The sequence below is a fragment of the Copidosoma floridanum genome, unplaced genomic scaffold (genome assembly GCF_036245765.1).
Source record: "Copidosoma floridanum isolate Cflo_tuat_1 unplaced genomic scaffold, Cflo_Japanese_pri ptg000031l, whole genome shotgun sequence".
Classification (NCBI taxonomy): domain Eukaryota; kingdom Metazoa; phylum Arthropoda; class Insecta; order Hymenoptera; family Encyrtidae; genus Copidosoma; species Copidosoma floridanum.
The window spans coordinates 3,804,662-3,821,877 of NW_028321908.1; the positions used below are offsets into that span (position 1 = coordinate 3,804,662).

The 17,216-nt window shown below is 34.2% G+C and overlaps 1 protein-coding gene across 1 annotated transcript in view; it reads right to left on the bottom strand.

The window, feature by feature from the left end:
* Positions 1–13,879, bottom strand: part of Adar (adenosine deaminase acting on RNA) — a 349,448-nt gene extending 335,569 nt beyond the window's left edge. Inside the window, exon 1 of the mRNA XM_089597228.1 lies at positions 13,525–13,879. Coding sequence (XP_089453354.1) covers positions 13,525–13,572 — 48 coding nt within the window. The 5' untranslated portion in view covers positions 13,573–13,879. The remainder of the gene's footprint in view (positions 1–13,524) is intronic.
* Positions 13,880–17,216: the final 3,337 nt, after the last annotated feature.

A 17,216-nucleotide genomic window follows, 5' to 3' on the forward strand; every position in this document is an offset into this window, starting at 1 on the left:
ACCACTGGCACTTTTTAGGGCTATTATAAGTATTTACGTTCCCTACTTAACCATCAATTTCATCGGTTCTTTTTAGGATCCACCTAAGTGTAAACTACCTTACCAACAAATACATTTTTATTACCGTTTCCGAAAGCGATTCGTCGACTAAAAGATTATATTAACTAAAGACGGGCACTATTAAACCAAGTCAGCCATTTACTAGCAGACATCACCTGCGGAGTTGTTCTTCGCAAGGCTGGAAAACCCGGTGACCGTCGACCCTATATTACCCTCTCGACTCTAAGCATTCAACCAGGAATCACTGATCCTCTCCAAGGTCTGCGTTAGGCAAACCTATAACAGCTATGTAGGAAAAAAAACTTGAGCCAACGGGACAGCCTCCACTGGACAAGTATCACTAACCAATCTCCCCATCTAAGATCATCAAAACAACTGAATCTGCAAAATAAAAAAGGTGCACAAGTATCACTAACCAATCTCCCCATCTAAGATCACCAAAAAACTGAATCTGCAAATAAAAAAGGTGCTTTAGATACCAACATCTTCGACGTTATACCGGGAGACGTTGAGAAAGAGCTCTACAACAATCCCAAAGCTTCGGACTTTGTAATTTTTCTCCCAATCAGTCTGGGTCTTCAACAGCAAGCCAGAGAAGATCACCCTGAGGTATCCAGGCAGTCACAATTGCTGTTAACTGCAGTCAAGAAAGAGTTAACTTAAGAATCTCACCGGTCTTTTTTAGGGCTATCGGACGTCGAACTACTTTGCCAACAAATATATTAGAACTCAACAAAGTTGACAGAAAACTGCCTTTAGGGGTCACACAAATTTTAAGCATACCAAAAGTCGCAAGAGGGTGAATTGAAAGAAAAACTTCAAGTGTATCTAATAAATACAATTTTACTTAGGCGTCACGAAACTGACGCAGAAAATTTATCGAGATTGGAACAGCAGCGTCAAAATCGACAACTAAAGAGTAAATTACGTGAGAGATCAGCTTTTCATTGTACCATCACAGCAATCTCTGAAATCTTTAAAGATCCTACTTCAGATTTTTAAATAAGTAGAAAATGTATTTGTGTTTTTGTGGCAATAAAAATGTAGGGTTCAAGGTCCAGGACTTTGTTGTTCTGGTAATAAAGTTGTGAGATCTGAGAAAAAAAAATTTTTCTTAACACAAATTTTTTGGGGGTTTAAAATCTCAACAGCTTTAAAAAATAGCCGTTTTTGTGAATTACACGGGAGAAACTGTAAATCAACGGCTTCTTATGGCTACTGATCATTTTATGGCATAAAGAACGCACGGTACTTTTCAGCATAATTATTTTTTTCAATTTTTACACCTTATTATTTGACCAAATAAACTATATGGATTCCAAAAAAATATGTTTTCAATAAGAAGATTTTTGTTTTGAGATGTATCAGGAACGTGTGTAAAATTTCTAACTTAAAATGTTTCACATTACATGTCAACACACTACGGTGTTTTATTTAGTAGGTCTCGGGCGAAGCCGAGACGGGGGGCTGCTAGTCCTCTAATAACGATGTTACTCTTCTTGTAAAGTCTCACGTCTCTCTTCACTACGTTCAACAACCTTCTATTCGTTCAGATAGCCTACCTAAATCGCTCGACGATTTAGCCTTACGCATGTCCAACTCTTCCGAGAGATATTTCTTTACGTATGTTTTGACATCCAAAACCTCTTTTTCAATGGACATGACTGTAGTTGTCAAGGAATCGAGCTTGATTAGTATTTCGTGAAGTACGGACTTGTCGACCACGGACGAGTCAGAGGAAGCTCCCTGTGTCAAATACTACTTTAGTCTGGTTGTTGCGCTAGCAGGCTTGTTTACGCCGAGATTAAAATGCATGTTGATATGAGGAGGCTTATTACGTGCCATAGCTGCTCTTGTGTGTATATGGTCAGCTAAACCAGGCGATTAGGAGAAGTTGTGGCTACACTGAGAGAACGCTGGTGAAGCTGAAGCGCCAACTGTAGTTACAATAACGTACTAACGTCATGGTACGCACGCCTCACCAATTTTAGGAGCGCTCTATTCCCAAACGGTAGCGCATGTGCACCAGCACGCCGGTCAAGACCTATACCATTTTGTTCGCACAGTACTTACGCCAAGTAAGGTAACGGACTTATACTTGCGCTTAGTGCTATACTATTTTCCGATTCTTGAGACAATGACGCTCCTATTTAGGTGAAGTATTTACGCTACGTCTCTAATCATATATATAGAGGCACAAGATGTAATAGGCTATAACCTTACTTAATTAATTAGTAGGAAAGTAATATAGCTGAAGTGGATTAAATTACCTGATAACTTTTTGCTTTTGCATGGTGAAAGTTTTAGGTATTTTTTATAGAAAATATTATTTTTATGTATTTGTTGTTGTTTTTTTAATATATGTTGCAAGTATTTTAAACTAATTCACCGAAAAATAACGTATTAAATTGAAGAATAATTGTATAGGTGTAAGGGTTTAAGTATGGATTGACTCATCTCAAGATTCAATCGACTGATTTGGAATGAAAATGGCTTTTTTCTGTTTAATTAGATGCTTATTTTCTTCGATTTGAAAATCAATTTATTTAAAGTAAATTTTTTAGATCTGAAGGTAAATGATAGACTTACAGTGGCTTCCTACCACTATAAAGCACACAATTGAAATGGATTTATAAAGTTGCCTGATTAAATATAATAATAAAGAGATAGTGTAACATGGGATAGGGGTACTTGTAAAGATAGAAGAAACGTTGGTATACAAAATTTACTATATTACATTTAAGTAAGATCCTTCATTTTAGAATCACACACAAAATACAGAAATCTTTTTCGTTTTTAATTCAATTTCAATTTTTTAAGCTTGTTATACTCTTTCAAAAACTTTGTATACTCTTTCAAAGTGACATCATATTAAATTTTCCAAATAGTACAAAAAGTTTTCAAAAATAACAATTTAATAAAAAATTTTTTAAATTTCTGTCGTTTCTGAGTGCGATAGTAAAATTTAGAATTATACATAATTGCAAATAAGTAAATTTTAAAGTATTTTTTTCCATCGTTAAAATTACTACTTTCTTGTACTATACTGTATATTTATTATTATATTATAACAGACAGCTACATTAATAATTTAAAATGTTGTACTATTTAGTGGTAGGGAGACACCTTAAGTGTATAACATACAATTCAACGTATACGTTATACTTACTAAAATTTGTCAGAATGTATGTATGAATATTTTTTACACATATCTTAGGATTTTCTTTACTTATTTTAATTTAATAATAAAACAAGTATTTTTTATAAAAACAAAATAATCAAATCATAAACTTATAGTAATTTAATATGATTCTTATATATGTTATATTTACATATCAAAGAAATATAACTTATTTAAATGAGGAAACTATATGCCAAAACTTTTAAAGCAGTTTTCAACCTCCAATAGATTCTGTCATTGTTGTCATGGTTATTGGAAATTCTTATCTGCATGACACTATTATATCGATGAACGTTATAGCGCGTGTTTACAGTACGAATTTGAAGAGGACAGTATGGTTGTTTTCTCGCACCAAACAAGAAGTGTGTCAACTGTTCTGTAGTTGGTAAGGTATCAAACTTAACGTACTGGTATCGTTACTGCCCTACTTTTGGGAACGCTGCGGTCCCAAACGGGAAAGCAGCTATCCCAAGCTGCGAGGGCGCTGCGGAACCAAAGCAAGGTATCGTAACCGTTACGGTTGGGTCTGCAGCGTCACCAATGTTCTCTCAGTGTAGGTATTGATCAAGCAGCAAAAGTGGAGGTAAAAGGAAGTACCACTGTGCGACTACCGGTAAAATAGAGCACAGCAAGATCACTCTTCTCGTAGATAAGCACTAAGTCTTCGCCACCAAGTCCAGTAGGAAAAAAATTAACACCAGGCTCTTAATCGTTGCCTCCAAGACGTACTGACATTGTGAATGGAGCAGGAGTGTCACTCAACCTCTTGAGCATTAGAATAGTACCAGGTGCAAGGCTACGTCACCAAATCTTGACTAAATACTTTCAAATGCAGCTGCAATCAGCAGTGCAAACAAACTAGCGAGATGGGGGCCACTCAAGTCGACAAGCACCAAGGTATAGCATACCGAATGGCTCAGCAAACCGCAGCACAACAAAAGTCCTAGAATATACAACACCAAGCGCAAAGACCCCGATAGCAGTTTGAGATTAGGCCGCGGTTGTATAGGGAAACCGTAGATACCTGGCTCCAGGAGATTAGATACGACTCACTAGCAAAGGATGAACCAGCCCAACCCCGAGCAGAAGCTCACCCAGGGGCAAAACTCTAGTCAAAAGCACCAAAACCACATATCAGCCTTGACAACAATCACTGCGAACACGTGCCAGACCTACCAACCACGAACCTTGTTATTTCATAATAATAAAACGATTTCTCAGGATATGAATATAAATCATACATTTTAAAACTCCTAGAAAATTATTAATATCCAATGAAAGACAGAAAAAATCTAAAAAATTTATCTTTATTACAATAATATCAAATACCATTATTACTAGCAAAATAGAAGATACATTTAGTTATACTTAAATATTTGTCTGCATCCATGTATTGCTTTATTTGGTAAGTATTTACATTACTAATTTATACCTTATGGTTACAACCATCTGTAACTTACAGAATGGATTTCAAATAATTAAAGTTTTAAGCTTATGATTAACTTTCAATTATTTATAAAATGTGTTTTTTTCTAAGAAATGAATAAGCTGTGCCCATCAATAATGATCTCATTTGACTATGTAATAATCACAATCTTCGGATTTATAAACACACTCTCCAGCTATCCCTTAAAATCGTTTAAAATACTTAATAACGAAAAATACCCCTCTTGAAAAATTAGCACAAAACTCCCTAAACATTTACTTTCTATCTATTGCTGTACAAATTTTTGACGTATAGCAGCTACATTAATTACGTTGATTTAGAGTACATTTTTAATTTTAGTTATAAAATGGTGATTGTAAAACAAAAAAAGTAAACTTTTATTGACCGCTTGTTTTAATTAAAAAAAATCTTTATTATTCTGCATCACCCAGATAAATTACAAAGCTTCCTTTTTTTGATAACAAATTAATAAGATGTATTTAAAAAATCCTAATACCTCAGAAACTTGCCAAATGATTTTGTTTGCTTATTGATCGAAATGCTGTTTTGTTATTCTTTTTGCAATCTAAAATTATAACTGATTTACGTACCTCATTGAGGAAACTATTATACATTTTTACAAAACTATTTTCTGTTTTGGTAAATGAATGTTTTTACTGATAAAAATAGGAATATCCAGTAATTGGCAGTAGACAGACGCTGATGATTTCACTTTATAATTAAAACCGATGATAAAGTTTAACTGAGTAGCTCTTCTTTAGAAAAACACGTTAAAAAGAGAATAACCTTAGAGAATAGATTTAGATTTTTATTACGTAATTTACAAAGCTATTAAATTTTGATATCTACAATAATTAACACTTCGTTCCAGAATCGATATTGATTAATTAAAATTAACATGGTACATTTAATAAATACAATAAGTACAGCTCTTACATCTAAAAAAATTTTACAACAAAAGACAGGAAGTAAATGTTTAAGGAGTTTTGCGTAAGTTTCAGATTTTTTCTCTTTTATATTAGACTAGCAGCCCCCCGTCTCGGCTTCGCCCGAAAATTACTAAATAAAACACCGTAGTGTGTTGACATGTAATGTGAAACGTTTTCAATTAGAAATTTTACACATATTCCTGACACATCATAGAAAAAAAATCTTCTTATTAAAAACGTATTTTTTCGGAATCCATATAGTTTATTTGGTCAAATAATAAGGTGTGAAAATTGAAAAATTATAATTATGCTGAAAAGTACCGTGCATTCTTTATGCCATAAAATAATCGGTGGCCATAAGAAGTCGTTGATTTACAGTTTCTCCCGTATGATTCACAAAGAGGGCTATTTTTTAAAGCTGTTGAGATTTTAAACCCCCAAAAAATTTATATTAAAAAAATTTTTTTTTCTCATATCTCACAACTTTATTACCAGAGCAACAAAATCCTGGACCTTAAACCCTACATTTTTATTGCCACAAAAACACAAAAACGTTTTCCACTTATTTAAAAATCTGAAGTAGGATCTTTAAAGATTTCAGAGATTGCTGTGAGGGTACAATGAAAAGCTTATCTCTCACGTAATGGACTCTTTAGTTGTCGATTTTGACGCTGCTGTTTCAATCTCGATAAATTTTCTGCGTTAGTTTCTTGACACCTAAGCAAAATTGCATTTATTAGATACATTTGAAGTTTTTCTTCCAATTCACTCTCTTACGACTTTTGGCATGCTTAAAATTTTTGTGACCCCTAAAAGCAGTTTTCTGTCAACTTTGTTAAGTTCTAATATATTTGTTGGCAAAGTAGTTCAACGTCCGATGGCCCTAAAAAAGACCGGTGAGCATCTTAAGTTAACTCTTTCTTGACTGCAGTTAACAGCAATTGTGACTGCCTGGATACCTCAAAGTGATCTTCTCTGGCCTGATGTTGAAAACCCAGACTACTCGGGAGAAAAATTACTAAGTCCGAAGCTTTGGGACTAGTTGTAGTGCTCTTTCCCAACGTCTCCTGGTATAACGTCAAAGACGTTGGTGTCTAAAGCACCTTTTTTATTTTGCAGATTCAGTTTTTTGGTGATCTTAGATAGGGAGATTGGTTAGTGATACTTGTGCACCTTTTTTATTTTGCAGATTCAGTTGTTTTGGTGATCTTAGATGGGGAGATTGGTTAGTGATACTTGTCCAGTGGAGGCTGTCCCGTTGGCTCAAGTTTTTTTTTCCTTCATAGCTGTTATAGGTTTGCCCAGCGCAGACCTTGGAGAGGATCAGTGATGTCTGGTTAAATGCTTAGAGTCGAGAGGGTAATATAGGGTCGTCGGTCACCGGTTGTTTTCCAGCCTTGCGAAGAACAACTCCGCAGGTGACGTCTGCCAGTGAATAGCTGACTTGGTGTAATAGTGCCCGTCTTTAGGTAATATAGTCTTTTAGTCGACGAATCGCTTCCGAAAATGGTAATAAAAATGTATTTGTTGGCAAGGTAGTTTACACTTAGGTGGATCCTAAAAAGAACCGATGAAATTGATGGTTAAGTAGGGAACGCCAATACTTATAATGGCCCTAAAAAGCGCCAGTGGTGAAACTTCCAGGCTATTCTTTATTATTATTCCTGATGATGAAGAGCTGGCTACGGGTTGCTTGATTCTTACCCTGGGAGTTTCAATTTACGGAGACTGTGATGGAAGGAGGTACGCCGCTGACCAAAGAATATCTCGTCATTCTCGTCTCGGGTCGTCCCCCGGATAACCAACCGCTCATCGTTAGACGGGAGCATGTGGGTAAGCGTGTTGGGGACGCGACGACCAAGAAGGTAGCCGTTATGGCTACCCGTGCCCCTCAGAGCTGTTTTCCTTTGCTTACATTTGTAGCCAAAAATTCTCTGACTGTACCAGGCGGGATGGTGGGACTGCCACACATCTCTGAAGAGTTGGTGCAGATTGTGCTCTGGCTAGATATGTCTCCTGGTATTGTGGTAGAGACGGCATCGGTTGGAATAATTTTTTTTTTTTTGATCGCACTTGCAGAGATTCAGGGTGAATTGACACCTAGGTCCCTTCCCCCTTGGATAAGAGTGTCGTCCGTAACCAGGATACCCAGCTGCAAGACTGTCATCACCATTCTATATACAGCTCGTTGAACTTTCAAAGCTCAACTACATCATTCTCGAGACGCTCCGGCCCATTATGACCACACTTATTTAATTCTGTTGCAGGTAGCCTCGATTTTATGTCGACGCCACCTAGCGGATTTTACTGAACTAATGTGAAAAGCTGGCGTATTTTTTCAAAACTTTGAGCTCATTTATTGCTATTGTTATTAAATTTTTTACGATAAAAACTAGACTATAACTATGTAGGAAATATCATGAATCAGTGTGCAAAATCTCAACAAAATCGTTTCAGTAGTTTTCGCGGTTAGCGATTACAACGGTTTTAGCGTTCTTGCTTTATATATTAGTAAGACATTAATAACTTCTCAGAAGTTTCAAAATGTATGAATAATATGAATATCCTAAATAATTATTTCTTTATTATAAAGTAACAAAAAGGCCTTGCCAATGAAAAGTATCAACTTAACAAATTATATAATAGAACTCTTACTGGAGTATTCATAACATAATATGTAAATTTAGATAAAACATAAATAAAATAAATTAAACCAGAATGATGAATTTAATTAAGATAAAAGGTCTGCCGACAGTTGGAATCAATCCCAAGAATGCAAAATGATTCGAGAAGCGGCATGAAACTTAGTCATCTTAGCTAAACCAATAACCCAATAACCTCCGAAGCTTATCCTACAGTTCATAACAATTATAAGGAAGACTAAAAAATTATTGGTTATATCTGAGCTGCCGTCCTTAAAAAAAATCTGGATATTTTTTAAAAATACTACTAGACTTCAAAATAAGTATTAAAAGTACAAAAAAAAAAAAAAAACAAATGTCTTGAAATTAAAAGTCTGTGCATAAGATTATAAGCATGTAGTTCCACGACTTAATTAAATAAGATTGATAGATAATATTGAAGCAAAAACGAGATCAAGAGTCAGTTAAATAGCATATACTTAGTTACAGACAGAAGAGAGAGAAACTCGTGTCGTCGCTTGCTTTGGCTGTGTTCTCAGCTATATAGCTATAGTCGACATTTCCACTCCTGTTCTAGTAGGTGCACATTCGGTAAACCCCTTCCACGCATCCCTAAAATGTGCGTATACATGCTCATTTCCACGCGAATCCACTCCTCTTTTCGTAGGCACACGTTCTTCGATACGACTCTCGCACTCTAGAAAAATGTGCGCCTGGTTCGACGGCTGGCCGCAGTGGGTCGCTCCGATTAGTGATAAGATCAGAAAGTCTCGCACCGTAGCATTAACGCTACCACTTTCTTGAGATATAGGCTAGACGGTGGGGACGTGAAAACTTTAGTAATGCTAGTTTTTGACAGACGTATGGAATTGTGTAACTCTTTATAAAATTCATAGTGATAATTCTAGTTAGCACAGCTGTAAAGCTGGTATTTTTTTTACAATTTTTTTTTTTTAAAAAAGGTGTTCCTTACCGGCACAGGAGCCAAGATAATTTTTTTTTTTTTTTTTTTTTTTTTTTTTTTTTTTTTCTTTAAAAAAAAAGTATGAACGTAATAGACGTCGCACTGCTTAAATTTAAAGGAGTTAAAGTTAAATACTCTTATTTTTATCAAAAAAATATACCGTATCGACATTGTATAAAATAGTATTAAATAACAGTTGTCGAAGTTGATCAAGCTCAGCGCACCAAATCATCTGTGGCAGCGGAGTGAGGGAAAAAACCAGCTGCCACTGCAGAAGTGAATTCGAGTGCTTTAAATCGTGCGCACTTACAAAACCAGCAATATTTTGGCTTCTTCATTACCCACATAAATTCTCTTATTCATTTGGTTTTTTTTGGGGGGGGGGGTATAAAAATTTCTCTATTTTTCATGTCTAGGGCATGTATAGCAAATTTTTCGAGCCGATTCTTAGAAAAAAAAGGTACATCTTAAACCAAAGCAATTCGAATAAAATCGTCTGTGCCCGAAAAGTGCATTTTTTAATCCAAGCGTGACGGATCTCGGGACCCTTAACAGAAGCGAAGCTGCCTCATATATGTGGCAGCGAAACATTATCCTACATTAATTGTACCAATAATGTCTGTAGATACACACATACATATACATACCAAAGCATACGAGAGCGCCCACACACTAACCCACCCACACACTCCTACACACATATATTTCTGGGAAAATATGCAACAATTTAATGTCAAATATGGAAGTATACATTGTTTGCTGAAAGTAAATAAATAATCAGACAAAAAAAAAGTAAAATTGAAAAAAATGAACAAAATGAATATAGTTAAAATAATAGTATTTATTCGGATAGAGTATGGCGGTATATACAAAGTATAAACACAATCGGTATGAATATACATTCCAACATCAATTGATAAACAATAAAATTTTTGTGTTAGTATTGTAAAAAAAACTACAGAGTACGTTTGGCACTGTTCAGAGTACTTAGGCTCTTTTTTGATCCGCATTTTGGATCTTGAACTTAATTTTGGAACTTGACTGGTTTTAACTATAGTTGAACACATATATGTATGATCATTTAATTTAAAAATAACAATATCGGTTTTTGATAACTGAAATATGATGCGTATACTATCGATTTAATATTATCTAGAAGTATTGCAAAAATTGCATCAATAGTTGTCCCTAATCGTGTTGTAGAAATCTGCGGATCTGTAATTAATCTTAATTGAAATTTATCAAAGTGTGTGTGTGTTCACTGCACGCGCGCGCGCACACGCACACACACACACACACACACACACACGTAAACAATGTACATGGAACATACAGCCGCATAAGTATACAGTACGACGTAGTAAGACGAATACGAACTACGAAGTCGGTGAGAGATCAGAGAAAGCCTTCGAGACGGCAAAACTCGATTGCTTCCGAGCTCGTACGACCAACTTCGAATACGACAGCAGCAGCAGCAGCAGTAGCAGCAGCTATATATATGTATATACATGTCCCGCTATTGCGATACTGAGCGAAGTGGAGGAAGCTTGTCGGTCGTTTTAAATCTGTCACTTTTTGCCAGCTCACTCACAGCTCTAGAACGCCCCATAAGAAGCTTCGCTTCAAAAAACCATCATAAAATCTGTAAAAATCAGTTTTTATTAAATATTTCTATGGGATACTCAAGTTGAATAGTTTAATGATTTTTTTGGCTTGGTCTGACCAGTAAAACCCGTTTGTGGAAAAAATGATGCAATTTTCAATTAAGGAAAAAAAAAATGTTATCGTTCATAACTGGATAAATAGTTGACCAATGACGCTAAAATTATTTAAGCATGTTTGGCTCAACATAAACATCATTTAAAAAAATTTTTAGCCATCAAGGTGCAATCACTTTTTATTAAAAAAATAGTGAAAAAAAAAGATTGTTCTAACTTATGACACTATTTGCTGGTTAACAATTGCAGTAAGCGACCTCTATCATTGCTCATTTTTTAATAAAATTTTAGAAGGAACAATTTTCTTGATGCATGTGCTGTACTAAGAGTTAAGAGCAACGGAGATATTATAGAAAATAGAGTAAAAACACTTTTTTTCGTAACTAATTGTTATTTATAAAATGAAGCACACCAAAAATTTTGGCGCAAACTTAGGGGTTCAACTTCACCCCAAAACAAAGCGATTCCAACAATAAAATCGCCTGTACCCGAAAAATACACTCACAACTCCTCACTGTCTAGCCTATCATCTCTGTGGAAAAAGCCAGAGATACCCCCGAAAACGTGATAAAGCGGGGTCTCGAACCCGAGCCCTTAAGGCAGAAGGCAAGCGCTCTAACACTTAAGCCAGTAGTTCTATGCTTGCATCTGTACAGAAAACCCCGAAAGCAAAACGGCATGATAAAAAAACTATTTTAATAAAATTTATACAAAATTAATATAGTTACTAAAGCAATAAACTGACTCTCAGGACAAACAACGAAAAACGAATCTTTGTTTTCTTATGTACATCTTTATTTTTACTTGCAACTGCTCTAATAAATTTTTAAATAGAATCACTATTTTACATATAAATAAAAGTAACTTAATCAAATAAAAACTTCTAATTTTGTCTTATAACACCACAAATAAGAAATACCCCTTAAATAAATGAAAGACGCCCAACGGAAAAAATTAATGTAAAAAAACGTAGCAAACCGTAACTTTCTGTGATAAAATGTAACGTTTGGTAGGATTTCGGACCACAGTTACAGTTTGTTACGTTTTGTTATGTTTTATTATAGTCTGCTACGACCCAACACATTATCTTGTGACTCGTTGCATTTCATTATAATTCTAAAAAGACACTTGAATCTCGTGAAAAAGCAACTGTAGGAAAATCTAAAAAACTGCAAGGAAGCGTTGTCATCTGTAATATTTTATAACAGCTTACAGTATTTTGCAGTTTGTTACACTCTTTTTATATTCCGTAATCATTGATAACTTTTAGACACATTTCCTTACGATTTCGAATAAAATGTGCCTTACATGAAAAAAAATTGAGCAATTATTATGAAAAATTATTAGTGTAATAGTATGTGGTAAATCATATCACAACGTAAAAAAATGTAAAAAAACGTAACACAACATAATAAAATATGTATAGAAACGTTCGAAATCCATGAGAATATTACAGTTCCTTACATTTTCTTACATTTTCTTGCTGGTTCCGGCATATTATTACACATGTTTACTTTTTTCTTACATTTTGTTACGTTTTCAAATTTCCACTGGGGACTTGTTACACAATTTGAGAAAAGTTTTTAACTATATAGACTATATTTTCTAGCTGAAAACTGTTTACTTCTTATAATTAATTTGAGAAAATACACGATTAATGCATTATATGTGCCAATTTAATCTTATCTTATTGTCATTACTATTTACTACAAACGTATGTTCTGTTGTTAAAAAATGTTATCAGTACAAAATGATAAATGGAACTCCCTTCAATCTTCTTTTTTACTCAATCTAGGTAGATGAAGCAAAACGATAAATTAATTAATTCTGAATAATCAATAGTGCCCCAATGGAAATAAAAACCGATTGCATCAGTATGATGGCGCAACGTGAAATTCTCGAAATAAATTTTAAAAAATATTTTTTAGACCACGGCATACACAGCAAATTGTTTGAGCCCATTCTCAAAAAAGAAAAGGTTTCTTATTGCTGAGCTTTTGAAATTTTCTCATTTCCGCAAAACAAATAACCTTTATACTACAACAAATAACCTTCACTTTTAACTGGTACTTTTCTCTTTTTTCAACCATATTCCTCTTTTTCCTCGGTATCAAATATTAACCAGAAAATAAATCTAACTTACAATTGGTAAAATTAGTTTTTGTTCATCGAAAACCAGTAAAGAATTGATGACTTGAAAAAGGTTGTTTATGTTATAAATCAAAGTTACTTATACCAATCTCAAGTACGTCCTGTGCAAATAAATGATCGTAGCTAACCCATTCGTACAATTGTATAATATTTACCGTGATAGTACTCTATTAACACTTGAGAATGTTAGCTACGCATCATGAAAAAATGACTGTATTTTGTATTTTTAGTATTGTTATTGTAATTATCATTATTATTATTAATTTAACGGACGTAATTACTTTGCAGAAAAATAACTGTTGTATAACTTGTGACATTACAGATATTTTTACACTTTAATACAAAAATATTAAAAGACCACCTCATAAAAGTTATCCTTGAGTGAACTATACAGTTAAAATGTTTATTAATCAATAACTGCCAATAACTTACCTCTGAATTTCGATTCCTATACATCTTACTGCTTTTGATGACGATCATGAAGGAATTAAATAACTTTCTAAATACATAGAGGATGATTATGCTATCAGCGTTTCATGAAATTATTTTATTTTAAATTACCTAAATGTAATAAAACATATCAGTGAGATATCAAATGTATCAAATTGAGTCAAACCTTTAAAATTAAAATTTAGTAAATATTTCATAAAATTCTTTATACTAATATACATTCACTAAATAACACGACGAAATATTTTCGTGCAGAGATAGCATAGTAATTGAAATTTAACGCATTGCGGGATATCGTATACATGAAAGTTTGTACACATACATCGAAATTGCTATGATTTGTCATAAAGCTACAAAGCTACTTTGGCTGCGTTGGGAAAACCCACATAGCACTCACGCCATCTGCGGGCAAGCTCGGAACTACGGAAAAAAGGCTTTTTATCATACTGAAATGTCTGAAATTAATTTGAGCAATGATGCTTAATTATAGCATCAGCAAAATAACCGGATGACACTTGGTAACATTGCAGTAAAAGCGATTTCAAACCTTTAGTCCATTTCTGCTAATGCTCCTTATTCATCAAAAACCAAGATATAGGGCGATGAAAAAAAATTTTTTTTTGCTTGTCAACCAAACCAAACTACAAGTAACATAAAGGTTACACTTTACGTATACCACACAATTTTTGCCAGCTGAAACGTACGCGCTGATTTGAAACACTAAATTATTTTTTTTTTTTAATTTTCAATTAATTCAAAAAAAATTGGTCTTAAGCGCACGCATCTTCCAAATCAGCGAATTTTGCTTTTTTCGAATTTTTTTATTTTTTTGTGTAATTCTTGCTTCTTAAATTGATTGTAAAAATTTTTTGGTTCGATTTAGCCATTAATTTTTTTTTTTTTTTTTTTTTTTTTTTTTTTTATTATATATGATATAGAAAGTCAATTTTCTTATTCACCTATAAAAATACATAAATTATTAGGTATTTTATTTTATTTTCAAAAAATTGCACATTCATGCAAATATTTAAAGAAAACCTAGAAAATCGAAAAGGTTTTTCTGGAGCTTTCATGTACCTGAACATACCTAGAAAGTAAATCCATCAAAAATCTTGCCCATATTTGCCCCTCTTTAAATAAGATGAAAGATCATATCTTAAGTAAGCGCAATAGTCCGAGGGCTAGGTCTTTTCTTGTGAACAACCAGTCTGCATCGGATAAATAAAGGTTTTTTTAGAGTTTTTTTTAGTGTATATTTTAACGCAGAATCTGAATTGACTCTTTACAATGCTTAGAGTAGTACAATTTTTTTAAAGCGCAATTGATTAAAAAATTATGAAAATATTTTGAAAAACCGAAATTTTGGTTTAAAACATTTTTTTTCTAAGAATCTGGCATATTTTAAGAAGAAAAAGTCATATAAAATTTTTTCGTAAAAAGCTTCTAAAAAAAGTTACAAATTTTTGAAGTCCCAAATCGGGCATTTTTCAATAACTATAATTGTTGATATCTTTTGATAGAAGCATTTTACAGAAAAGTATCAAGATAACACTTTTACTTCAAATGGATTAACTAATCAGAATCATGAGTTTTTTCAAATATAAGTAACACTTTTCAATATTTGGTCAAATAATTTCCTTTTTTTAAACAACCACGTACCTACACTGACACCATGCTACTAGGTATAACAGTGTAATTTAGAATTTTGCGCTGTTCGATTAGATCAGAACTAGCAAAGGTAAAATGCAGTTGAATGGTGCAAAGAAAGAAAAAATAAAATTCGTAATCAGCGAGCCCAAAAACCTTGAAAATGGTACACAGCTTGGTAACTTTATAAATTATGTGGTATTTCATGCAAGAAGGGTGTTCTTGAGGGGTAAATGGGATAGATTTATGTATGTTTGATGTAAAATTCATAATCAGCGACACCAAAAATCTTAAAGATGGTATACAACTTAGTAACTTTATATAATTATGTAGTATTTCATGCAAGGGGGTGGCTGTTAAGGGGTGAAGGGGGTGAATTTTTGTATTTTTGATATGAAATTCTGGATCAGTGACCCCAAAAACCCCTGAGTACTGAGTTTTATATCAATTACTTAATTTTTCGATTTTTGGCCACCTTTTTGCATAGAGATATAAGGATAGAGTGCGCTAATTATACTAATGTACGTAAGAGGAAGCGATACGGTAAAAGAAAGAGATGGTCGCCGAGTGTCCTCTCCATCTCTTTTTAGCTGAGCGCTGTGATTGGCTGCTGCTCAAGGGGGTATTCTGGCCGTCAGCGGCAGTTACTGACATAGGTTATTTCCTCTTGAGCATCAGCCAATCACAGCGCTCGGGTAGAAAGAGACAGAGAGGACACTCGGCAACCATCTCTTTCTTTTACCGTATCGCTGTATTCGGCCTCTAGCGCACACTGTCCTTATATCTCTATGCCTTTTTGTCGATTTGCCTTACTGTGCGGCGTGGCAGCCAAGCTTGGGCCCAGTTTTTGCCCACTTTCAATTTCTACTTGGGAATCTTGGGATAGGCGCATAGCAAATAAGGCTGCCGTTACATGGAGCGCAATAGTCTGTTTGCAGTAGAAAAACCAATCAGAGCTGTTGTGGTCTTCCTATTTTGGGAAAAAAAGTTCACCCTATTTACGTGTGCAGGAAAGACCTGTTCCTAACCAGAGATTAGTAGGGAGATTGCTGACTGCCATGCTACGGAGTGTGCCCACTTTTTCCACTGTTTTGAGCGCCCCGTCGCGGCCAAGCGGTCGAACCAGGCGCACATTTTTTTTTTATTTGAGAAGCATGGTAGGGGTATGCGCTTACGAGGAGAGGAATGGATTCGCGTGAAAACGGGCATATAGGCGCACATTTTGGAGACGCGTGGAAGGGGTATATACCGAATCTGCGCCTTCAAGGAGAGGAGTGGAAATGTCGACTATAGCTATATAGCTGAGCGACAGCCAAAGCAAGCGAAGACACGAGTTTTTCTCTTTTGACTGCAACCGAGTATATATATATGCTGTATATTTAACTGACTCTTGCTCTCGCTCTTGCTTCATTAATATGTATCAATCTTATTTAATTTAATCGTGGAATCGTGGAATCATAATTTCATGCACAAACTTTTGTTTTTGTTTTTGTTTTTTTCTTCCCCGTACTTCTAATACTTATTCTAAGATCCAGTAATATTTTGAGAAAATATTCAGCTTTTTTTTTTTAAGGATGGCAGTTCAGCTATAACCACCAATTTAATACTTTTACTCATCATATCCGCTGTAAACTGTAGGACAAGCTACCCTTATATCTCTATGCAGGCAACAAAGCCAGAAAGCCTACAGCCTATACTTAATTGATTTTTGCCTGTTGCTACAAAAAATAAATTAAACTTAAATTAGATATCATTTTGAGACTTTTTTCGTTTGTGCATGAATTTTTTGTTGTTTTTCTACACTGCTTTACTTTTTAACAACAAAAACGACACGAAATAAGCTATCGCTAAAATTTAAAATAAATCTGAAGAATTATTATTAAGTTATAAGAAAAATTTTTTACGACATCCTATTTATTATTTTTTTCTCGAAATAGCAAAAAACTTATTTATATGAATCGAATAAAAGTTAAATGAAGAAATATGTATAAGATACAAAAATACAATCTGAAGCTTATTGGACAATG